This window comes from Phalacrocorax aristotelis, chromosome 2, assembly GCF_949628215.1.
Source record: "Phalacrocorax aristotelis chromosome 2, bGulAri2.1, whole genome shotgun sequence".
In the NCBI taxonomy this organism is placed as follows: domain Eukaryota; kingdom Metazoa; phylum Chordata; class Aves; order Suliformes; family Phalacrocoracidae; genus Phalacrocorax; species Phalacrocorax aristotelis.
In genome coordinates this window covers 122164193-122189681 of record NC_134277.1, presented here as the reverse complement: position 1 = coordinate 122189681, position 25489 = coordinate 122164193, and the positions used below count along the sequence as shown (strand labels likewise).

Sequence of the window (25489 nt, the reverse complement as noted above, 5' to 3'; positions counted from 1 at the left end):
TTTCCATGTTAGTCTGAATCACAATACTTTCTACTAAAGTAGCTGAGGAGAGATCACATTATGTGTCACTGACCTGCCAAAAAGAAAAAATCAATAATCTCCCTGAGAAAAATAGAGGGGGGAAGAAGCCACAGTAAACAGCTGTCAAGGACTCAGTAATCATAACAGAAGATTCCCAGCCAGGAAAGACGTGCACTTGGGGGTGGAAGCCTACGTGATAATAAACTGTTTTAGAAGACCACCAGTAAACAAACATGGATAAGAAGAAAAATATAGGTTTAGTATTTAGTAGGTTTAAGAAAGAAAACTTATTATCTATTCAGATAAAGACTGGGTTAGCAAAAAATGGCTGGAAGGGCAGCTGCTGTGGGACTCCCCAAATGAATGTCTTCAGCCTAGCAATTCTGCTTTCATACAGTCTTCCTTTTCCTCGCTTCTCCTCAACTATGCCTTTATAGGCTCTCTAAAATCTGAAAATCTGCCTCAACTACAGCACACAGCAGTCAGTCACCAGCATTATTCAAACCGTGCAATTCTACATACACTAGCTGTACTTGAACATGAGACCTGATCACTTAAGAGCCTCCAACTTTTCTTTCTTGGCTGGCAGTATAAGCCTGTTGCTACATAGACTGGAAACTTTGTTTTAATAGTGTTACGGATGTTTTCTGAGTAAAGACTGCTAAACATGACATTTTTGATGCTGTTTATCTCGTCTCTTTTCTGCAAGTCACCAACTTTTTTCATGACATGTTGCAGCAGTGAAGATTTTGGCTCAGATTCTGTTTTCTGTGTTGCAGAATTTAGTTCCAAGTTAGTGCACAATAAATTCACTTTATGAAGAACAAGGATATTTGGAAGAATGGTACAAACTATGTTCAAACCACACAAAAGCATTACATAATATCCAAGTACACATCCTGGGACACAGAGGGAGAAATTTCAAGGTCACACAAAAGCTAATAAAGCTGAAAACAGCAAACTGAAGACTATTTTATTCTTGGGGTACACCATTGTAAACCTTTAAACAATAGCAAGAGAAGCAATATATATAGTGCATTTTTTTCTAAACAATTGAAATTAAAACAAAAATTTTATACAATATTGCAAAGTATTCAATGTTTATAATGTTCCCAGTATCTTAACTTTAAGAAGCAGCAAACTGCTTAGTCTACAACATACTCAAAGCAATAACTGGACAAGAGTTTACAGATTTATAGCTGACAAAGTCCCAAGTGAGTTTAAAGGAAACAAATATTTCCAGCTGTAAATGGTATTTAAATGAACAGAAGTGACTGGAAATATTGCAAGACAATGCTGAAGAGCGCTCTCACAGATACAAAAATCAGATATCCTCAAAAGACCATAGGAAAATAAATAGCACATCAGAATGCAACCTGTGTTTTATCAATACAGGATACACACATCTCCAAGAGAAAAGACCCTGAAGCACCAAGAATGATAATTTTTTAAGAATTTTACAACAGTGATGCCATTAGCAATAAAGGCATTTTGTCCAGCCCTATATAAGTACTTGGACTAGCTTTTCTGAACTTAGTATCCTAATTCTGTATATAAATGCAGTAGCTCCATAGGCAAATTGAAAAGCAGAAAACCACAAAATCTAACTTGCAGATAAGAACAGGAAGGCAATTAAACAGAGTGACTTAGAGCACTTAAGTTTAGTCTTCTGAGAAAAAATACTTTTGAAGTAGCCCTCTCCTGCATTAAATTTATCGAACAGCGATCTCTCGGATCCCTGATGATATGCTGGTGGTGGAAGAGTTACTTACAAGCAAAGCTCTCTCAGAATAATCAAACAAAAAGTCAATAAACTTGTCACTGTCAGTACAGATTAATTATTACCCACATGCACTTTTGAGAACCACTGCCAACAAGACAATGTGAGACTAGCTTCCTTAGATCACTATTAACTCTAGCACATATCCATCTCCCCCCTCCACCATTCACACTCCAACTCAACAGAAATTATCACCTTCTAAGCTCACACTGGGGGCTCTACTTTTCCTCAGGTGTTAACAGGCATACACACCTGTGAAGCGCTCCTTAACAATGTTACAAGTGTTTTGAGCAGTATGATAACACTGTTAGAACATGCAATTTCAGTTGCTGTTTATCTCAGCTCTCTTTTCTGCAAGTCACCAATTTTTTTAACTTTAAGCAATGTGATCAAAAGCTGGCCACGTGAAAAAACAGGGTGCGGAAGCCTGGATAGTAGAGCCTGTCTGAAGATGAAACCCTGTCATTCAAAGAATGCAGCAAACCGCTTATGATCTATTATATGAAAGATGATCAGAAAGTGTGAGAGAGCTTGGAAGAAACACAAAGGAACTAAAATAGAAAGCAGCAATGTGAACTGTTCCAGGGATACTGAAGGTACCTCTAGTTTATCTGACATATTTGACACAACTCTAGTGAGCACAACGGCAAAATAAGCTAAAATGCAAGATACTGTCACAATGGGTACAATAAAAATTACATGATAAATGAGTTTTAAATTCACTAGCTATGAAAACTATTTTCATTTAAAATGCTAGCTAGTCCTATTTAAATCCATTTTTAAAAGTTATGAAGGATTTGCTATGCAAACACATAAGATATAGTGGTTTACAGAACTGTTGGGGAAAAACTGAATTAAGGTTTTGTATAAGCTTAAAAACCTAGCAATGACTGGATTTTAACAGTGCTTTTAAAACCACCAGGCAGGTTTCCTGTCACAGTATTCACCCCATTCCTCAGCAAGCTGAGGAAGGATAGACTTCTCCAACCAAAATCAAGCCAACTGACTCGGTAAACACGAACTTTTGGGCTCTGCAGATCTGAGATTCTGCTTTGGAAACCAACACCTATATTCTCAGGCATGCACAGATGAAGCAATGAGGGCATACTTCTTTACTGATTCAGAATAATACATGTTACCAGGGAGGGGTAGGAAAATAATATTCTAAACATACCAAAAGCTCTGCTGCATTCAAGACCGGCAGCTTTTGCTAGTCACAACCTCTTAATAAACATATATACTTAGGCCACAAGCCACGGTTGTGATGAAGGGCAACAGCTGGTTTGTAGTCAGCAACTTTACTAAGATCTTCAGGTAAAGTTGTTGGCTATGAAAGAAGTACTTTCAAATGAATTTTAGATTACTTCTGAAGCGTTAGAGCACTGGGCTTTGGATGTCCAAACAGTACACTATCCTACCACCTACAACAGCTCAAACCCACCCCTAAGAATCTCTCCCTCCTCTACAGTCATTGAGATACTTAAGCTTCAGATTTCAGTACTGTTAATCACAAAAATGCAAGTCCATCTTTCTTTTAGATCTTGCAAATTATTTTAAATCCAAAGATGCTCTGTGACTCACCTCTAAGTATTACCTCAACCCAATTACTTTGCATTCACTAAAGACAAATGTACACACGGACAAGTGTTACATTTTATTGTATTTCCTGCTGATATACACATATATGACTGTAAATGCAAGACAGCTGACATCTCTCTTCACTGAGCAATGGAGTACCTCAGTGTTATTCACAGGACTGAGTACCTAGCGAATAACGGAGTAACAAACTTGCTTGAGCTGCTGCCATCGCATGCGAACTCATCCCACCCTAAGTGCAGGATCAGTGAAAGTAACTTATTGCAAATTGATCTTTGAAACAAAAGCGATTACCATCTATATCAAAAAGACCTTAAGACTGAAGCTCAGAATCACCATGGGTTTGAATAAAGCCATTAAAAGAAAATAGGAGTTTAAAGACATTGGTTCATTATAGGTGAGTTACTATACCCAGAGTGAGACACATCAGGAATAACCTCAATTTTCAACTAATGGAATCATCAGATAAAGTTTGTAGTACCCCTGTTACAATATGAATCTAATCCCCTTTGTAAGAGTATTACAAGGGAAATACCTACTTGTGGCTTAAACACTTATTTTATTCTGTTAAGAACTAAAATCTTCAGCTTCATTTAAAAGAAACAACTGTTTCAATACTATAACGTTCATCTCATTGATAAGCCACTCAGAACCACTAACATATTGTAAACACCTAAAGATTTGAAGTAGTAGGCAACCAAAATTTGATTTAAACCAAGTACTTATACAGTAAAATTTAAGCACAAAAGCTTTGTCCAACATGCATATTCTTCACCTGTGTTTTTCACAGAAATAATTTATAGATTAACATGGTTGATCTTACCATTTCAACTTACCATTCCATTGGAATTATTTATTCCGTTCATATTAATTTTAGTTACAAATCTAACTGTAGGAGGTGCTTCTGGATATTTAGGTCCACACTCTACTTTCAGACTGTATATTCTGTTTTCATAGTTTGTCTAGAAAGCAAAAAGACAGACTAATGCATCTTATTGAAAGCTGAATATTAATTAAAAAAAACAAAGCAAGGAATAAAGATGAAGAAATATGAAATAATTATTAATCTGTTAATATTAGGTACCAGTTAATGATCTTGGATTACTGATTGATATTCTACTCTTTTGGTTACACTGACTCTTGATGAATATGTATAAGTTATACTACTTATTGACTGTACCATAAAAAAGTTCTAAATGAATACAGTCCTTTTTTTTTAAATTCACTTTTACTCTCACCTCTCCTACCCACCTGCATTCCCAGAAGACCTTTGGCACAGTAGGGGGCTGAGAGAAAAATCAATAATCTTTATGAAAATTACTGCTTTCCCCTGTAAACAAATATCTAGCACTGCAAAAAAAAATGGAAACGGGGAAAGACAAAGATGCCGATAATCCAACAGTTAAGACACAACCAAGAAGAAGATAACAATAGTATTTGCAAAAAAACGTATTCTAGATATCCAAGACTTCTATAGCTGAGAGTTGTTTGGTTTACTAGAGGATTTATAAACTTTGGACAGGAAAGTAACAGCTAATTTGCAGAAGACGTCACTCCAAAGTTACCATGGAATAAATCATTCTAAGTGCAAATGTACTTTGAGAAAGTCCAATTAGAAATTAATATGGTTCTATCTTTTTTTTTAATCTTGTCAAGTAGGCTATGCATAATAAAAAGTGTCAGTGGCTCTGCTGGCCACTGATGCACAGCCCTCTGCGCTCACAAAGGAAGATAAACCCAGTTTGTACACCTGTCTTTCCGTTGGCAAAACGGATACAGCTAACATGAACCCAAAGCAGTAACGTGCCTCTGAACTTACTTCCCAGAAATACCATCTTTAAGCTGTTCTGCAACAGCCAGCTGTCACTCTCTCCACGTAGAAGTATCAATCATGCAGTCAAGTTATTAAATGACAGTCCACTCTGTGGTCAATTGAAAGGCAGAGTGGAGACTGGTCTACTGAAGCACCCTAACTGTGTCCTATAATTATGAGAGCCACAGAGACTGAGCAGCAAGTGGGTCAGAAAGAAACAAAGGCGAAGCAGGATGTCCTTTGTTAGAAAATCTGTTTTCTATTATTTTTCCCATTAAAAGCTGAAGGCCCACTATAAGTAATCTTGTCCTGTTACAGGTAACAGAGCTGCTACCACAGCAAGAAAACACAATAAGAAAAATTCTCAGTATTCACTCAGATAAAACAATTTACTTCCCCAGAAAGGGATGCTGTCACTTACAGTGGAAATAGGCAAAAATGCTCACAACTCTGAAAAATCCAAAGAATGGCACTCATTCTTATTCCCTTGTTCCTATCCAGGTGGTTTCTCAATTTTGCTCAGTTTTTCAAGTCACTGTTTTACTGCAAGCCAAGCATCCCTGGTTAGCTCCCCAAAAAGCCTAACACACACCCAGTTTTTTCGGGGTCAGAAAAATGTCTCCTTTAATTCAAAACAAATCGTCCCTTCCCCCTTCCATGCTGGTTTGCCCTTCAAATGAAGCAAGGAAATAAAAAACTGATACGCAATTTTTGCATGTCTCTAGAGAATATACATCTGTGAAACAATTCATGACATAGACAGTATTAGCAATTTTCTCTGTGTTCTGCCCAACTGCACACTGTCTACATAACTCAAACAATTCCAAAAACACTCATCATCTACAGACTCTGAAACTGGATATACAAGTCTCCTCAGAGCACCACCACTGGCTTGGGAGCAGGTGGCTTCCATTGTCTACAGTCACCACGTACTGCAAGTCATTCTGTCAGCAAGACTGCATGTCCCTGAAATGGTCTAAAATATTATTTGCATGCACTCTTTCATAAAGAAAATAAAATGACAGCAGTACAAATTGACCGGAATGAAAAATGCATCCCAGGTTGGGGTCTTTTTATTTTTAAAACATATCGGCTCCTACATAATAACCACTCCCTGCAAAGATGTCTTAGGAGTCTACCTTAGGTTGAACCAGGAACCAGTCACAGGCAGTTCTGGAGGCTGTTTGGAGAGTCAGGGAGACACTACTTTAGTTAGCTTCTCTGCAAGTTCTTTTCAAAACCTGTAAAACTACCAACTTTCCTCAAAATGCATTCAAACAAGGTGATTCCACAGAAGCTAGTTCCCAAAGCATACCGTGATTACACTTATGTTTTAAATTGTTTCTCCCTCAAATGTATCCAAGTCTTAGGAGCTCAGCACAATTATCCAGATGTTCAAGACAGTCTGCTGCAAGTTACAACTAACTCTGACTTCCAAAAGGAGCTTGAATTACACTGAATCTAACTGTGGAACTGTTACTCTGGAAGACATTATCTGAGGCCAGTTTCTGATCTCAGTTCTTGTCTCGGATAGTTCTTCCAATAAACCCTGCAGCACTAAAGGACACAAAAGATAGTAACCTCACATTAGCAGGGAAAGATATGTGCCAGCCTAGAGCTACCTGAAGTACACTCGTTTAAAGTTCTCGTTTACACAGTGATCTTTTGTATAATATTCTAACTCATGAGAAAGCATGCACAAAAGTTACGCATCAGGTAAAGATGTGTCCACTCATATATGATGAGGCTGATCCTCAGCCACTAGAGCTGATTACTTCTGCAGTTTTTAATCAGTCTAGATGACATTCTACAGAACAAAAAGGTCAAAAGGATTCAAACTTTGTGTATATGTTTTAACTTATCAGAGGTAATTAAAAACTGTTTGGTCTTTTGGCATGATTCAACTGAACTGCATAAACTGCTATACTGAATGACTTTGACAAAAGCTGTGAAAGTTGAAAATGTATTGTCAGTTTACCACAGAACTGAAATTACTAAGCGCATATGATAAACTGTGGAAAGACAGTTACCCTGTTTACTGTACTATCACTGTACACTTACGTGCACTAATGATGGAAATACAGACTGAGTATATTCTTAACTTATTACTAAGTCTCAAATCACAACTGGTTTATACAGACAGCTGCAGAAACATGGACTAGGGAAAGCTAGACTAAAAACACCAACATACCAGGAAGCAATGAGTTCTAACATGAAAATATACTGTTTCTACAACCTCATACATACAATTTTAACTAATTCCTTTACACTGTAGCAAAGTAACATTTTTTTTTGCATTTCGTATTGCCTACAAACTTAAGAAAAATGTTTTAATTCATCACACTTACCCTCGGTGGCCCAATAATCATTCCTGTCCATCTGGTGAGTGTCATATCTTCATCATCTTCAAGGCCCCAGCTTACTGTACCATCACCTACTCCTTTCTGCCCTTCTTCAAGTTCTTCCAATAAGCGAAAATTACGAGGTACTTTAACTAGAGAAAAGGGAAGAATGGAATTAACACTGATCATTTTAAGGAAAAGGTAAATAGTTTCATATGTTATGCACTAGCAACTGCTGAATATGCTTTCAAAGCTAAACAAATATTTCCTGAGTGAATTTATTTAGCACTTTCAATTGTTTTGCTCTTATTTAGCACTTATTTATTGTTTTGAAGCAACTAACCACTTCACTGGAAGCCAGTTACTGCTAAGTGATAGCAATACAAACTATAAAAGAGAAAATAAGAAAGCTCTCTTTGGTTTGAGATGGCTTAGTTCAAGTTCTCTTTCCCAAGCACAGTACTGCTTAGAGCCAGCACATTTCAAAAAAATCAATTCACTGTCTGTCACATTCTATTCAGCTAGAATCCACCTAAAATTGACATGGCAAATTCCCTCCAAAAACAACTAAAGAATGCAACTTTTAACACAAATTATCTTAGTAAATGTAAACTGTAAGAGAAAGACTGAAACAATTTCAATTGATTTAAACTTGATTTTAAAAAAACCAACACTAATATCTGTAAACAAATATTTTAAAAATCAAGTCTTTAATCTAGTGATTATTATTATTACTCCCACTTAACACAGGAAAAAAATAAAAAGCACAGAAACACCGATTAAGTTGTTAGAGAGAGATAATGACATATTCACAACAGAATATGAAGATGCGCTGCCTCTACAGAGAGCCAAGTAATATTCACTTACTGAACTATAATTACTGGCTTTTGATTATTATCCATGAAAACAGACAGATACTGATAGGTGGTAAACAAGTGGTTGTTTAATTGCCTACATCACAGAAGCTAAAATGGTATTTCAGCACTGATGTAGGGAACAAAGCTAATTAACACTTGCGCATGCAACCATGGTATGCTTTTATTGTCAAATAAAATACGCACAATGATGTAGTAGTGATATTACAATACAATAAAACTTCAATTTTCTTATAGCTACTTACAGCTATAGTGTTTTCCATGATCTTTACTAGAGATCCTTTCTTGTACTGGAAGAATCCAGGTACTCTATAAAACTAGAACTCTAAGACTGGGTACATACAAAGTTGTTAGCAAGAACTACATACTGTGCAAGTTTGAAAGAGATGGGGTCAAAGAAAACTGGTTTTCATATCAGTTATTTAGACACTGGGATTTCAGGTTTTACGTTACCCTAGTCTGTATTCCAAGCCGTTTCTATGCAAAAAATTAAGAGCAATAGTATACAATGATTATTTAGTCAATATGTATGCAATATAGAACAGTACAGATAAACATACCCTTCAGCAACTGTTCAAATAGCTTATCTTGCATAACTATGGTTTCTCCTCAACTCTGGTTAAAACATTTACTTTTTTAAAAAAAAAAAAAAACAAAACCACACAGACTAGGGAGAGGCTCCTAAAAATCACAGAAACAATTGTCTCCAAGTTCTCCAAATTCCAAAAATCTCCAAAATCATTAAGAGTATGGCATCAAGACAGTGCAAGGACATTAAATACCTCTGTATGGCCTCACCTTCCTTCCTGCTTTAGTATTATCGCTCATCTGAGCCCATAATGAACTACTTCAGCTTGCTAACTGCGCAGAAAATTATACATTTTGGTTAGTCTCCTGATAACTTAACAAACCAGCCCAGCTCATGAAGAGATCTGACAAGCACCATCATGAAAGCACAGCCATGACAGCAAAAACTCAGATAACCTTGATGTAAAAACAAGTTTTAATGAAGTTAGACCACTCTGGAAACTTATTTTCACAGATAAGAGATCACATATAGTTACCTGAAAGTACTAGCACATTACATCAAGGAGCAGATCGTTTCTCAGTACTTTAGCATAGATCCTTTTAAAAAGCTTCATTGAAATTCATTTGCCCATTCCTCTGGTCCCATCTTGACTTGTTGCTAACATTAGATCTGTACATTTATATATCTAATTCAGACTAGGGATAAGAACTGACAATCACACTTCTATCACATTATGGAACACAAGGTTCTTCTTCCTTTTGCTCCACATTCATATATGATCTGGAATGGAGTCTGCCAGGAAAAGGTTAACTCTTCTTAGAAAAAAATAAACAAACCAGCAGGATAAACTTCTACTAAACTGCTTGTTTTGCATCACATAACTGTATAGCTTCTCATTGGTAGGTAGAGCCTCAAACGGGAAAAAACCAAAGCCCCATCCCCAAAACACACGTACTTTAGCATCCAATCATTATCCTGGATTTCTCCAGTGGCTTAAATCTACCATTTCTCAGAATTCTTGCTCTGACCGCAGACCTTCAGATTTAAAGTTTACCTCTTTAAAAAGCACATAAAAGACAGTAGCAAACAGGCCTTAAGTTTATGTCTGACCACCTGCTATCACCTTTCAGTGCAGCCGAGATGATCCAACTGCTCATTGCCAGAAGAGGTTCTATGCAACAGCAACAGTTTTGGGAGAAGGCACTAACCAGGCTCCTCTATTAGCCAAACTGGCACAATAATTTAGCAAAAAGCTGTTTTTCCTTTTTGCAAAAATAAAATCCAAACAGTTAATTAACTGAATTGACTCAGGAAGAAAGATCAACAAATGCCAGAGCTGACCACTGTGTCTTTCGGTGCCTTCCTTTGCAAAACCATGACTGTGGGAATGAGGCAGCTTTTTGTGGCAAAAAGTCATTGGACTGTCTCGGTTCTATCATAAAATTGTACTCAACGCACAAAACTGTAGATGACGACAGTTACCAGAAAATAACAGTCCCTTACGACTAACGGTCCTGTGTTCATCACATTTTTTCCACTACATTGTCTGAGCTCACCAGCTTACCTAACTGCCCAAGGAGAGCAGTAAAGGACTTGTGAAACCTCCAGAACATCTCCAGAAAAAAAAAAAAAAAATTTAGATCTGCTCTGAAAAGAGACAAAAACATCTGACAGCAAGTGCCAGGCTCCCCACACTAACGTTACTCTCAGTGTAAGAACTAGATAGCAAAACACTGCTCTGAAATTAAAAATAAGAGTCAAAATACCTAGTGTTATAAAAAAAACAAAAAAAAACCACCCAACAAACAACCCCACCTCATAGCACACCACCCTACTGAGATTCCAACCCATTAAAAAAACTCCCAAGAGAAGCAAGATGTCAGTTCTCAACCAAAACTGGACCAAACACATGTTCAAACAGGTTGCCTTTCAGAAAGTTACAGAAGCTGACAACATTTGGGTTGGGGTCACTGGAAATTATTATATAAATTAAGATAAACCCACTATTTCATAAGAGCACTTCCATACTTACGGTACTTAGTTCACTTCCACAAACATATTTATTCCTTTATTTATGAGCTCATAAGAAATGCACAAGATCTTTAAGATTTAGGCAACAACCTCTCCCACCCTATTTCCAAAGAGGCACCCTGATTTGTCAACTGACATTAGAGGGGCAGACCAACAAGCTCTGCACAACTTAATTATGAATGTCTACTAGAGCTTTTTGCAACAAAGGATTACCAGGTCACTGTATTTTGTAGCCTTTACCAAAAAACAAAACAAAGACACCCACAACCACACCCAAACAAAAAAAAAAACAAAACAAGGGGAAAAAAAAACAACACAAAAAAACCCAATGCCCCCACAAACAACCCCCCCAAAAAAACCACTAAACCTAAGCTTCTATATCCCTGGCATATATGATTAATGTTTTATCCTCAATACTTCAACACTACTGAATGTTCCATTAGGAAACCATTGTTGACAGATTTCTGACAACTGACACGGAATACTTAAAAAATTAACACACTGGATATAAAGGTAAGGGGTTTTTTTAATTACAGTCTTGGAAATTACCAGCAAAATGAACTGCAATTAAATGCTTATGCTGTCCTCAGCACCCACTCACGCACTCGTGTGCACTATTGCACTCTACATGTTTGCTTTGGTCATGCTATAACCTTTACGTAATACAAATCTACCTAGCTTGAAGAACACAACACAAGTACAAGATTGCACCTTCTTTGCAGTAAAACAGCAGCAAGAATTTCTATCTAGAAGATCAGGTAATGACGGTCTGGATCATTTGGAAATTAAGTTTGCTCCTAGTATCCAGTAAATAATTCTTGTTCTTCTCACTATTTCACGTATTCCAGGGGGCACAATCTAAACTGTATGTTAATGGTACATACACAGCTTGCAGGTTTGTCTCTAATCCACACAATACAATTCATCAAAATTTTGCTAAAAACTTTTAAATCGTCCTTGACGAAATCTGAATAAGGTTCAGGATTTCATTTACAGAATTTGGACAATGAAACAACATCCTTCTATTCTAGTTTGCAGCTCATCAGCAATAGGAAATTACAGAAATCACCCCCATTCTCTAGCTGACTACCAGACCTCAGGTGTACCTGCTGGAACAAGCAGAGCAATTGAAGAAATGCTTCTAGCCTTTCACCACCATGGGTCTGCCAAATACTGTTCTCCCCAATTCCACTTGCTGATGGGACCACTAACCAGCTTCAGACAAGTGCAGACAGGTTGGTTTTACACCCTGTAACAGGCGTCCCTCAGCTAAAACCTCTTCCTTCCAAGTGAAGGGGATTAAAGCAGTCATGCGATTTTACCACTGGTAGAGCTGTAGGAGTGGTAAGCTCCACTCAGTAGGCTGTGATTAACGGCTGGGTACAGCACTGCACCCAGCACAGCTATTTGCAGTGATGGATGAAGGCTGTCCAGGTGAAAATATAGCTGGGTTCATCAAGATTAAAAAACAAAACATAAGCAACCTCCCCTCCAAGCTCTTTTTTGTTTACCTGCAAAGCTTACCTCACTATGGATTTTACTGACAAATACCTCCCAACCCCCCAAAACTGTACACAGGAACTGTCAAGCAGTATTTACCAAGTCTTCACAGAGTTGAAGTGAAGATATTTCACTTAAAAAACAAACCAAAAACAACAAAAAAACTGAACAACAAACCCCCCCCAATACCCACTCTTCCTTAAATATACTAAGAGTTTTTAATTTAGAAGTTTAATCACAAAACTGGACTACAGAAACTGGAGTTATTAGAAATATATTAGAAATCTGTGGAATTAAAAATTGATTTAATACCTTGGAACAATGAGAAAAAAATAAAAGCAGAATCAGTAAATAAAGACTTAAATTAAGCAGGAGGTTCTTTCATACATATGGTGCTACTTCAGACATCACATCCTAAACCACCAATTTAACAGAAGCAAGTAGTACACTGTCCCAACAGGACAAGTTAGAAAAGAAGTTACAGCTATGCTTTTATCCAGAATCTGCATAACCTGAAAAAAAAATCGGGGGGGGGGGGGGGGGGGGGGAAGGAATCTTCAGTGTCCTTTAGTAGGACCAACAACTTGCACTGGAGCAATGAAGGGGAATTGGCTGGGTGGACCTGCTCTTGCTAGTATGTCAAGACATAGTTCCACAGTTGGTAATGTCAGATCATCCACCAGTACAGAGATTTCAACAGATCAAGACAGAACACACAATTGTACTTACGTCAAACTTGACACAGCACACTGGCTACATCAAATCACATTTTTAAGCAATTCACATGGACACACTCCTTCAAACACAGTTAGGAGTCCAAGCTCCCCGCACATCAAATGATTCTCTGCCATGTAACAGGCAAGAGCGAGATAACCTACACTCTACTCTTCTCCTTGACACTTTTAAAAGAAGGGAACCATAACCCTAATTTTTATAGATTGGCTCAGAGCCTAAAGTATGAGGTTTTCTGTTATAACCAGAACTATTTTTAATAATAATTGTTTATCACAATATCCATACCAACACACAGCTTCTCTTAAAATCTTCCTTAGCTCTTGGCTTCAAGCGCTCCTGAAAGTTACATCCACACCAGGAGCCTTTTACCATAGTTATACCAACACACCCCATACTGCCAGCACACTCCCCAACACAGCTATAAAACCAAATCTTAATATGGACCCAAAGCAAGTTATATCAGTAAATTATACATTATGACAGCTAGGATACTGTTAGGGATGCTAGTCTTCCTGACTGAGATACCCATGTCAGGAAGTCTGTAGTATAAACAAATATGAATGTATGAGTTATCTTTTGCCCATTGACTTCCATTTAACAAAAACTTAAAAAAAAAAAAGTATAGTTTGGTAACGAAGAAAAACTCTCAAACCCCATTTAAGAGCTTCAGGCTGGCAGAAAAACAGGTTTTTTTTCTTTAATGACAGGGAAGAGGGGAGGGATGTCAGCCTTGCAAATTCTAAGCTATAATAATATTTCTCCTGGGGTCAGGAGAGGAAGAAATAAAAAATTCCAAACAGAAACACACAGAAAATAGCAGGTTCCTTTCAGTCTGAACAATTCAGAAGTCATCTTACTCTGGACAAAAAGCAACAAACTGAAATGCTGTACTGACACCACCACCACACCACACACCCACAAAAAGCACATAAACCAACCAAAGCCTTAAATAGGCCCTGAAATGGGCAATACACAAGGAAGAGGAAAGAGGGACAGGGCATGTGAAATGCTAACATATTCTATTCTGGCTGCAAAAAAATATTCCTGTGAAATTAAATTTTTGGAAGACACTCTTCTCTGAAAAAACTAATTTTTAAAAAAAATTTTTTTATTTTTTTTTTTTTGCCAGTTACCCTGCTCACATCGCATACTATTTTGCCTAGTAAAACATTCTGTGAAAACACACCAAAAAATGGCTGCTTTACTATCAGGAACCTACTATCAAGATGTATTACCAGGTTTACTGTAATTGCATTGTAATTATCTGAGGTTGTTCACAGTAACCTGGCTCGAAAAGCCAAAAGTATTTCTAGTAACTTGCCTGTTAACTCCCATTGGACATGGCATTTTTGTCTACAGAACTCCTCCATCGCTACTGTTAGTAGTGGAATGCAGCAATTCAATAGTGAACTTTTTTGTTTGTTTTAAAACAAATCTATTACTACAGACATAGTAAAAGCATTCCAACAACCAAGAAAACAACATGATTCTTGTTCAACACCAATAGATGTCTTCAGTGAAAAGCAATACTTTTTTTCCTTTAACTACAAAAGCATCCAGTCGCTGCTGCGGAACTCAATCCATGAATCAACCCAAACATGCGCTACTGAACATACAGCAAGCCTCCACTGAGAAATCTGTGCCTTCATTTAATGAGCTTGATAAATCTTGATATTTCTGTTTACTGAAACTTCTCCTTTCTTAGCATTATGGGTACATCCCATTTCTTTGAACTGCTTTCCAACCAAGTTTTGATATCCTTCAGGAAAATTCAAATTTATAATTCTGTGTATCAGTAGCATTCATAAAGCTACATTTACGAAACACTGTTTTTCTCTACTCTCCTTCAGCAAGTATGTCCCCAAAGCAATGAAATTCAGGCCCCAGAATACTCTGCATTAGCAGTTTTGAGTTTAAATTGGGAAAGTACTATGTTAACTTCAGTGGTAGAATGAAGGTGTTTAGCAGCAATATGTGGCCTGTACACATTGATCAGGATGGCGAGTAAGGTACTATGCAATTCTAGCGCATATGGTTGAAACTTCCATATAATGCAAGTATAATATATTCCACAGGAACATTCCAGTCATCACTGATTCTGTCACATAAAACCAAACAGATGTATTTCTATCAATGGTAACAGAATACAGAAGGACCTTATTACTGCCACTCAGTACAGACAGATGACATAAAAAGACAACAGATAACAGAGACTCCAGAGCACTCTGTGCTTCCAAAAGTAATCACGGGCAACCCCTCAAAAACAACAGTGATCTTGAATGCTTTCTTCTCCATTTTGCTACTGTCTAAAGTATGCATTGTGTCAAATCGATTGAACAGTGTCTTGTCGTTACTGTCCGCCACCGGCAAAGCTGTAAGCAACAGCAGTTTAGATCTGCAGACTCATGAAGACTAACCTAACTAAGCTTACCTGTAGAAAATTTCTAGGAATAGAAGTTCAAGAAGAAAAACAATCTGACATAATCAGGTAAAAATCCATTTCTATATAAAATGAAATTATTCATCCCAAAAGAAATAAACAAAACAAGATGCCTAACTTTAGGAAATAATAAGAGATGAGTAGCACCTAAGTTTTCACAGCTCAACTAAATAGATGTACACCAATGAACACGTCCAGAGTGAATGGCCATTTATTCAATGTGTTCATGTTTATCATAACTTAGAGCCTTTTTTGGTACAATCCTAAACATTAGAAAACTACCATTTCACAAGAATTAAATCACCAGTATTCAACAGAGCCAGTAAGAACTGCATGGCCTATTCTGCTTTTGCAGGACTGAATTTTTATATATATATATTTATATAAAACATGATATATTTTACTATGTAGGAGCTCTAACTGGTTAACTTCTTACGCTTTTTGCAATATTTAAAATTAAAAACAAAAAAATTGAAAGCACACAGGTTGGAAGACTTCAAGGAGGAGGTACAATTCTAGGAACTGCACTAAAGTTAAAGTATGCATTTCATCAGGTTTTGGGTTCTGTTTTTTTCTTACGAAGATATATCTCTGGCTGAGGAACATTTCCAAGCAGGAGCCAAGAAGCAGTCACAGCAGTGTGAAAGTTATGAACCTTCATCTTGAAACCTACCTTTTGGTTAAAGCTAACTGAAGTAATATTCCTTTCCAGAATTACACTGGTGCTAGTTTCTCTTTATTTCACTTAAGTGAAATCTGACGTTTTTTGGTATCTTAACAGACAGTTCAAAACTAAAGTTAGTCTGCATGAAAACAACTTCCATAGGAATTTCTTCTATATTTGAGCCTAGCCACAGCCATAAACATCCTGTACACAGCTTATATTAAGATGGCAGCTAATGAGAAACTATGCTAATACAGCAAAAGCCTCAGTCATTTATTGCAACACAGCATGCACACTTTGGCTGAGGGGAAAAGGTCTGGAGGGGTGTAGGGGTATTTATATCTTTAGGGTAGGGCACAAACACTAGTGTTTAAAAAAACAGTAATTTCACTGAAGACAGAACATAGATTTACAGAAGCAGATTTTTTTCCCCTTACTTTCAACTTCATTATGAATATTCATAATATTAAGACACTGTCAATTATCTGCTAGCAATAATAATTGAAAATGATAAATTCTAAACAGAATGATATTTGCATATTGACCTGTTCTTTCAGTAGTAGTTCTAGTTGCACTGGGTTAAAGTTTGCATTTAATACAACTTAAGCTGCTCCATCTCGTTCTCTGGGTTCAGCTGCCAAATACGGTACAAGAGGTCTTCAAAGGAAACCAGAACTTACTTTATACTTGCACATTTGGGTGCAGGCAGACTATTAACTTGGAAAGGCAAGGCCATAAGCACAAGTGTTGTCCACTACCTGTCAGCTCGCACTTTCAAGGCTGAGCCCACCTCAGCAGCATTTGGTGGTATACAAATCTCTGATTTACCTTTCACATACATCTTACTAGCAGCAATCACAAAATAGAGAATGCAGTATATAGTGATGGACTGCCTCACAAGGAAGGAGAGGTGGTAATACCAGTTTGCCTTACAAGGCCGAAGTTTACATTTAATTTAAAAAAACAAAAATGCATTTAGATACCAGAAAAATAATAATAATGCTTTCAATATATGAACAATACTAAAGTTTATTTAGTTTAGGGGGTGGGAAGGGAAGAAATTAATTTCTATAGATCTAGGCATTAGTAGTTGGGATGTCGTAAACACATAGCTGATTTACAAACACATGTTAAAATGGCTTAGACCACAAACCTTCGGCTGGAGTAAGAGATCAGCATATCAAAACTGCAAAAGCAACATCAGCTTATTCAACATGTTTCAGTTGCTGTTGGCTTCACAATAAGAATGATGAGACCTTGAACTTGTCTTCTGCAGCACAGCAGGCATTCCAAATGTATAACTTCATAGGAAAAAGTCTGTGCAATTTTACATTTTATTAATTATGGTTTTAAATGTGAGAAATGACTAGCAGAACAAACAGCTCCATTATCAAGGCATCTTCATCTAAGTCCTCCCTTCTTTTCTCTTATCCTGCCTCTTTGGTAACCAGAAGGAAGTGAGCTAACCACTCCCAGTGATTTTGAGTTCTACCAATTCTGTTCCATAATTCATCAGATTATTTACTGAAGGCAGCCTTGTGGACAGGATTCTCCCTTGTGATGGTCAACATCCTCCAGGAAAATATCTGTTTAGTATTCCCTTCTAACCATGCCCACGACCACTCCTCTCTCCCCTCCTTCCCTGCTCCCCACTGTCCCTCCTTTCCCTTTACTCACCTTTCTCAGAAGAGCAGCAGACAGGGGGACACAGCTGCCATTAACTACCTGGTTCATCAGAGCTGCTCCACACTCTGACCAGCATCCATGGAGAAGCCATTTCTCACAAATCCCAGCAAGTTTCTTCCATCCTTTATCATCTCTCCTTACAAGGTTCACGCCTCACTGAAAACCTCCATTCCCCATCCCCTGCAGTCCAACTTCCAAATGCCTCAACACCCTCCTGAATTTTTATGTAGCAACAACACCCTAAACATCCTAAAGCTGTACAAGGTACAATAGTAAAGTAGCATAAGAGCTATCATATGTATGTCAGTGAGCTGAAGCACACAGAGTAGCTACGGCTGGATATGTGCACACACAGAACATAGTCCAGATCTGAGAAAAACTCCAACTGGACTCAACTTTATTAGCAAGGGTGCGACAACAGTTACGGTTTCAGTCTATCTTTGCATCTTCATTCAAATACAATCATCTTGAGTACAGTTGCTGGCAGGGAATTGCTAATGGTGCTCGTATAGATTGCACTAATGAAGCTCACTCCACTAGAAATACAAATGTAACACTACAAAACAGCAAAGGCATAAGCAAGCTCTTAGTAAAGAAAAAAACACACCCAAAACCTTGAAAAGCTCCCACACAACAAGTCACTGAAATACCTATTTTTTGATTTTTTTAATGAAGTATCACAACAATAGAAAACTATAGTATAAAAGCCACTAGATTGCAGTCCTAAAAAAGGGGTGTAAATTGCTTCAAACTAATTTTACAAATTTGCACCAACATTAAATTAATCAGTCTGTACTATATCTCAGTGCAAGTTTGTTATAAATAATAAAAAAAAATAATTGTTAATTCAGAGTTTAGTTATGTCAGACACTGCACATCCAGTTGTGCCTAGCTGTAAAAAAACCAAATAGGAATTAAACAGTTAAGTCACTAAACAGCTCATCAATTGACATCCAAGCTGTTTTGGTGAAGGGTGGAAAGCATAGGCTGACTATGGTTTAAAAGTTAACTCTTTATAGCCAACTACTGAATGAAAACACAGATGAGATATTAAACGGTCCAAACATCTTCCCATACGCTTTAGTACATGAAGTGACAGATTATGAAAAATGACACATTGTGACACTTATCAAACTCAGAATTTTATTACTATTACATTGTTTTGTACAAAATTGAAAGTCAGGAAACCAGTAAAAGAGTTTAGAAAAGATACCCGTCGCTTCAAAAACCACCAGCAATATTGTGATTTAGCAGTCTAAGGAATCAGGATTTTATCAGACAAATAAATCCTCCCAATTTCTCATCTCAGAAGCTAAAAAAAAACCCCTTGTTTAGTACAAATTAACCTCACTATTAAAAACAAAACTATATAAAGGCATGAAAGGCTAAAGGAAAGGTATAACGGCAAATAGGCCCAATTTTTGAAAGTTTCTTTTTAAACCTGAGACTGTGTTGGCAGAGAGAAAAAAGGATTTAAAATACAGAATTTTAAGCTATCTTTTAAAGAGCGATGACGTAAAAAAAAATCGTTTCAGATAAAGGGACAGGAAAAGTGGGAGACTAAAGGAACCCAGCAAAGGCCAATATCTCTTGTCATGAAATGGCTTGCACAGGGTCTGCTTTAATAGTAAGAATACTATGTGTGACCCAGATAACAATAGTAGCATCAAGGATTTAGTTTAGCAAAGCTGTAAAGCCTTCTAAAACCAGTTAGCAAGTCATTGATTAGCAAACAGTTGTTCTAACACTTGCATGAAGGTCCTTTCCAGCATGACTCAGCACCCACCCACAGTCCAAAACATAAAGATCCTTCAACCATGTAAAACAAATGATGTGATGCATCGTTATTGTTTCAGTTATACACATAAGCATACACTTATTGATATAATCAGCAAATGTACCAATCACCACATGTTCAGTAACAAGAACTGACATTAAATTATTTTCCTACATTATTTTTGTGCCAGTCTTATTTCAGCCTGCTATTTTCTATATACCATGTCTCAGAAGTTCAAATTATTTAATATATACATGATCATATATTCCACTTCAGTGAGAAGAAAGTATACAATTTCTTCCTTAAAAACAGTTCTAAGTTACATGAATGAAGCTGGACACTTTACTAAGACTATATTGGTATCCTGAGTAAAAGACAGTATTTTTACATGTATTGGGAAAAATGGTTTTGATTTACTCAAGTAAATTTAAAATACACTTAACTATCCATTTATGAATAGTCACAAATGCAATGAAGGGAAGTGACTTTTACTTTGTACAGTTTATGTATGTCTAATTTTAAGAAGGGGATACTGAGTCTATCTAGATGTTAGAAATAATTTTTCTGATAATTTTTGTAATCTAGTTGATGCTTCTGAAACTTCTGAAAAAGGATTAATTTAGAGCTCTGAAGTTCTATTTGTTGAAAGTTCCATTTATTCCAAAATGCTAACTAGAAATTATTTAGTCACATACTTAAAGCACCACACATTTTTGAAAAGGCTGTAAAAGAAGCTCATGTTATTCAGAACCAGTCTGACAGCTTCACAATCATAAGTTTTTGCACTGATGTACAGATTTTATTCAAAATATTGTTTGAATTATATCTCATTAGTGTCTTCCAAATGACAAAAACAAGGAAAAACACTTCTTTTGGCAGGACAGCATATACCAAAACCCTTCTGAGTACAGCTTAAATATAGACTATTTTGAAGGCTTTCCCAACAACACTTTCTTGTCCTTCCACAATCTACACTGAGGTTCCCACAGGCTTGTTGAGGCAGCAAGGCAACAAAACCTAAGTGACATGAGCAGCTGAAGCTGATCTAGTACTTCACATGAAGTTTTGGTCAGGATGAAGTACAAGCTATAGTCTAGGAAAAAGCAGGTAATAATAGGGAGAGCAAGCCTGAAGGGACTGTCAACAAAATGAGGCTGAACAGTTTCATAGCATGTACTTAATGCTGCCTTTGGAAAAATCTTCCATAAGGCAAAACACAAACACTAACAGACATGTATGTAATTCAACTCCAACAACAACTCTTAAGATTTGGAAATCTAATTGTCACACATGAGAAGCCTTCTCATCCGTGCTTAGATTTACAGTATGGACCATCCGCCTCCAACTGCTGAAAGGCATGTATCTTCCTAAAACTGTATGTGTTCTGTCTTCATCCAGGCTAATATTTTTCCAGGACTGTACAGAATAGTTTAGATAATAGGTTTTAATACTATGCCTGATAACATCCTTGAATCTCAAACAAACTCTGAAACAAAGTAGGCCACTTTTTTATCTCAGAAGGTGTTTAGCCTGTAAACATACTCTTACACAGCTATTATAGCAGAAAGACCTAAGCTGGGGCATGTATTTAAGGACAGAGTTATAAAACACGATCACCAAAGACAGGAAAATGACATGGGCAAAGCTCAGAGAAGAAACAGAGTATCTTGCCTATATATGCCACGAAGTTGGAAAGAACTAACAGTTTATATATAGTTTAAAAGTAATTTGTAAGCTAGATTGTTCTCAACCCAGCTGAAGCACATCTAAGCTATTTGTGGCTTGCCAAGATGTTTTTAAGCATTCAGAACAATCACAGTTGCAATTCCTTGTGCAAAGGACAGGATGGGAAAATGCCCCACAGAGAGTGCCTGCTGCCTCATAGAATACAGTACTTTACTTTTGTTTTGCCTGATTACTTGCAGCTTCAAGAAGTCTGTGCTGACAGAGCTAATGTTATAAATACACAGAACAAACTCTGAGGATTGTAAAATTCTAAATAGCCTTTAAATGGACTTCTTGGACAGGTTCTGGATAAGCAAAAAATGTGATGGAGGCATAATAGAAAAAAGGGGAGGAAGCAACACAGCCCTGAAGGTAAAACACATTAGATAAAAAACAGACAACTATTTCCTCCACAAGGACAAAAAGAGGGAGGAAACAGGCATCCACCAGGTCAGAGGAAAAGAGAAGCATACCCATGACGAGCTTAACACACAAATTTTCTAGATACAAAGCTTAAATCATACCATCTCCTATGTGGAAAAAACAGTCTTTAAAACATTACTCCTACATCCCACTTATGAATCAATTCCTTTACTACTCATCTGAATGGCTCTTAATGTCTAGGAGTTTCCACACAGAGTATGGTGACCCATCAATCTCTGTCCCACTAAGCACAGAACAGACAGACATCAGCTGGATTGGGAATGGAGAAGAATTGCAAAGGATTTAAGGGAAACTATTATGAAACCCTATCTCACGTTATGGAATCTTTTTCAATGGAGGATTTTAGAAAAAAAAAAGCTTTAAAAACAAACCAACAACAACAAAGACCCCAATCACCAGGAAAGATACAGGCAGTCCTTGCTTCACAGCTCAGGGAGTTAGACTGAATGCACTCAAGACCACTTCCAGCTTTTCATTTTTAATATCAGCTTCCTTACAGCTGCAGTCATGAATGTTTAGAACAGCTTTCACCACCACTAAATGTTTGCAAATAGAAGTAAAAAACAAAGTTAAGAAAACAAGGCACTGACATTGAGGGTTGTGCCATTTCTATTAAAAGAATAAATCATATATAAATTCAAAGGGAAATATGTTTTTGCACGGGCAATGTAAGTCACACAAAGAAGCCGATTCATCCTTACAGATTAGAATATCTGGAAGTGAGAATTAGGGACTTTACGGGAAAAAAAATACTTGTTTGGCATCTAGTTGGGCTCCTTCAAAGTCATTAAGCACACTTTCAAAAAAGGTTGCTTGTGACTGACTGCATACTAGAAGATAATCTGGAATCTCACGCATAATTGCTAACTGCAGATCAGTTGATTTTTCTCCCCCAAGTGCATGGTTTCAGCAAACCAAGGGGAATTTTCATTAACTTAGCCCTATTCACCCTCCCCCAAGCTACTGAAGCCCACAGTTGAAGAGGAACAAGACAAAAGCCTTTAGCAGCCCACAGTCAGAACCCAGTATTAGACACTGCTGCCTTAATTCTCATCTTTTCACACGTAAATTCTAACCACTTAGTGACATAATCACTGCTTTCAGGAAACATTCACATTTTAGACAGATACATCTATATCCTATACATGTATGTTAATCTTAAGTAAAACCCAAATTATGGAAATAAAGAAATTAACTCTTGAATTAACTCCTTTTAATGACACCATTGATTAGTTTCTTTTTCTCAAGTTACATAAGAGATTTTAAATAGCATGCTTTGGTAAATTGTTTCTTTTAATGTGAAACTAAGTTTAACTACATCTTCTGATCTGTATTTTCAAAGAGATTAACAGAATGAATCTCCAGCTAACCAGTATGAAATTGGCTGATTGTATCAACAATAGCTGTTCTCTGCTTTAAAAAGTTGACTTATTTTTCCCCAGACCTCCAGCAGTACCCACACAAACAACTTGGGTCCAGCTTCAAGCAGGAGGAGTGGCAGTACCGGAAGATTAATCAAACTGCAGCTTACAAATGTCAATTTCTAGGACATCCAATACCTGTGTCTAAAATTAGTCAATATCAATGATTTTTAATATGCAAGTAAGATACTCAGCAACAATATAACACCAGCATACACAGTTTCTTTAGCACGCATTAAAGAACAGCTATTTTCAAACTAAATTATCTGTTGTTAAAGGCATGTAATTTTTTACATGATTGTTCAAACAACTAGTGAGCCCAGGAAAGGAATTTCTAGGATAAAACTAAGACAGTTGACAAGAGTAACAGTTTTGCGGTTGACTTTCTTGAGGCTAGAATTTCATTCCTGGACTTCATGCAACCAAAACATTATTTTTTCTGAAATAAGGATTAAGTTGAACTGCATAGCAAGAGCAGATTAAATTCACAGAGCTAGGTAGAGTTAAATCTTATGCCCATAGAAAATCATTCCCTTCGCTCCTCCACAAATTAGTATAACACAGCTTCCTGGCAAGAACCATTTTTCTGGGTGAAGTCTTAAAAATCGAAATTTCTGCGTAATACATGGAAAGAACAAAACAAACACAGGCTCCCCCCACCCGCCAATCTATGCATGTGGCAATAAAAAGCCTATAGCATTTTCTCCACAGGAAAAAGTATTTTGCTTTAGAAGCCCTGACTAATTTTCCCAGCAGTTCTGTTTATGATTGTCTGCTCGCTTCATTTTGCTCAAATGATTTCACTTCTTGAACAAGGCATATATGCAGTACTAGCACTTTACACCTTTTGGAGCAGATCCATTGTAAATGGTTTTCTACATCTCCCACTTCTTTTGAACTTTAGGTGTGGCTATATTCCTGAGACAAAAATAACTGTACTGAGTGAGTGCATACAGGGGCTTTTAAAATATCACATGTAAAACTGTGAAGAGCATTTATAGCAGTAAAACTAGGAAAAGTTAGAAAAAATATTTCTTCTTATAGAGTTGAATGTTCTGTAGGAAAATAGCTTTTTTTACTGTACAAGTTTTTAATAACAGATATTCTACAATAGCCAAACTGAATGGACAGTGATGTTAAATGCCAATACTCAAAACACATGACCTAAAATGACTTTACTTCCTGTGAATTACAGGAAATCCTAGGCCAGAGCCCAGACATAAGCTATAGTCTTTGGGAGTTGCTACATCATCATCATCATATCATCTTTTTAAACTTAGATGCCAGGAAGTAAGTCTACAAATTTTAACAAAATAAAATGCAGTAATCCACAGCTGAGTAAATACTTAAGTTTCTCTAATTTATCCATTCTAGCTCAGTCTACTATATGCAATAATGCATCCTTTTGGACACCTTTCACAGAGTTGCAAGAGCTGCTCTATTCCCCAATTTGTTGTAACCTTCCCAAATTCCACTCCATAAATCCCCCATCCTCAAAGTCACACTACCAAGTAGAGAGGACTCTCCTACCCCAAAAAAATCTGCCCAAGTTCTCCTCAAAGAGGCAACAGTAGGGTACCAAGACCAGTTTCAGTACACAGAAGTTTATTCTGTTTTGTTATAGTCTTAATCCCTCAGTGATCCAGTGGATTGGGAGCAGAAATAAATTAGTAGCCAATGTTCAGCCTAGACTGACCACTGAGGTCAACTCACTCCTCTATCCTGAGCTCTGTCAATCCCACTTATAAAGTGTCAGGGGTGAGAGAAGGGGAAAACGAGGCCCAGAAGACTTCAGCTTTTCATACCAGGAAAAGGTCTTTTGTGTTTCAAGCCTCTCATGAAATGAAACTGAGACAGTGTAACTATGCTTATTAAACTTCCGCATTTAGTCCTTGAAGCAATATTCGTGTTCCTTTCTTTATCACCACCTTCCACAATATTCTGCCATGCAAATGTTCAACACACTGGCTACTGATAGGGGATTCCTGGGATGACTTGCAGCTCTTTGCCGTTCCGTTTGCCTATAAGGGAGACCCCTTGGCTCCAGTGGCTGTCTAGTGAAAGAAAGCAAGATGCATCACTCCTCTTCCCCACTATGCTGCAGTCGCCA

General features: G+C 37.1%; 1 protein-coding gene across 4 annotated transcripts in view; it reads right to left on the bottom strand.

Moving 5' to 3' along the window:
* UBE2V2 (ubiquitin conjugating enzyme E2 V2) overlaps nt 1–25489 on the bottom strand; it is a 29461-nt gene that overhangs the window by 3243 nt on the left and 729 nt on the right. The window contains exons 2-5 of one of the 4 annotated variants that reach the window (XM_075084993.1): nt 17480–17643; nt 7559–7704; nt 6350–6390; nt 4234–4359 (exon numbers count right to left, since the gene is read on the bottom strand). In XM_075084993.1, the coding sequence (XP_074941094.1) occupies nt 4234–4359; nt 6350–6390; nt 7559–7589 (198 nt within the window). In that variant the 5' untranslated portion in view covers nt 7590–7704; nt 17480–17643. The remainder of the gene's footprint in view (nt 1–4233; nt 4360–6349; nt 6391–7558; nt 7705–17479; nt 17644–25489) is intronic. The other 3 variants (XM_075084992.1, XM_075084994.1, XM_075084991.1) reach the window with 3 other exon arrangements.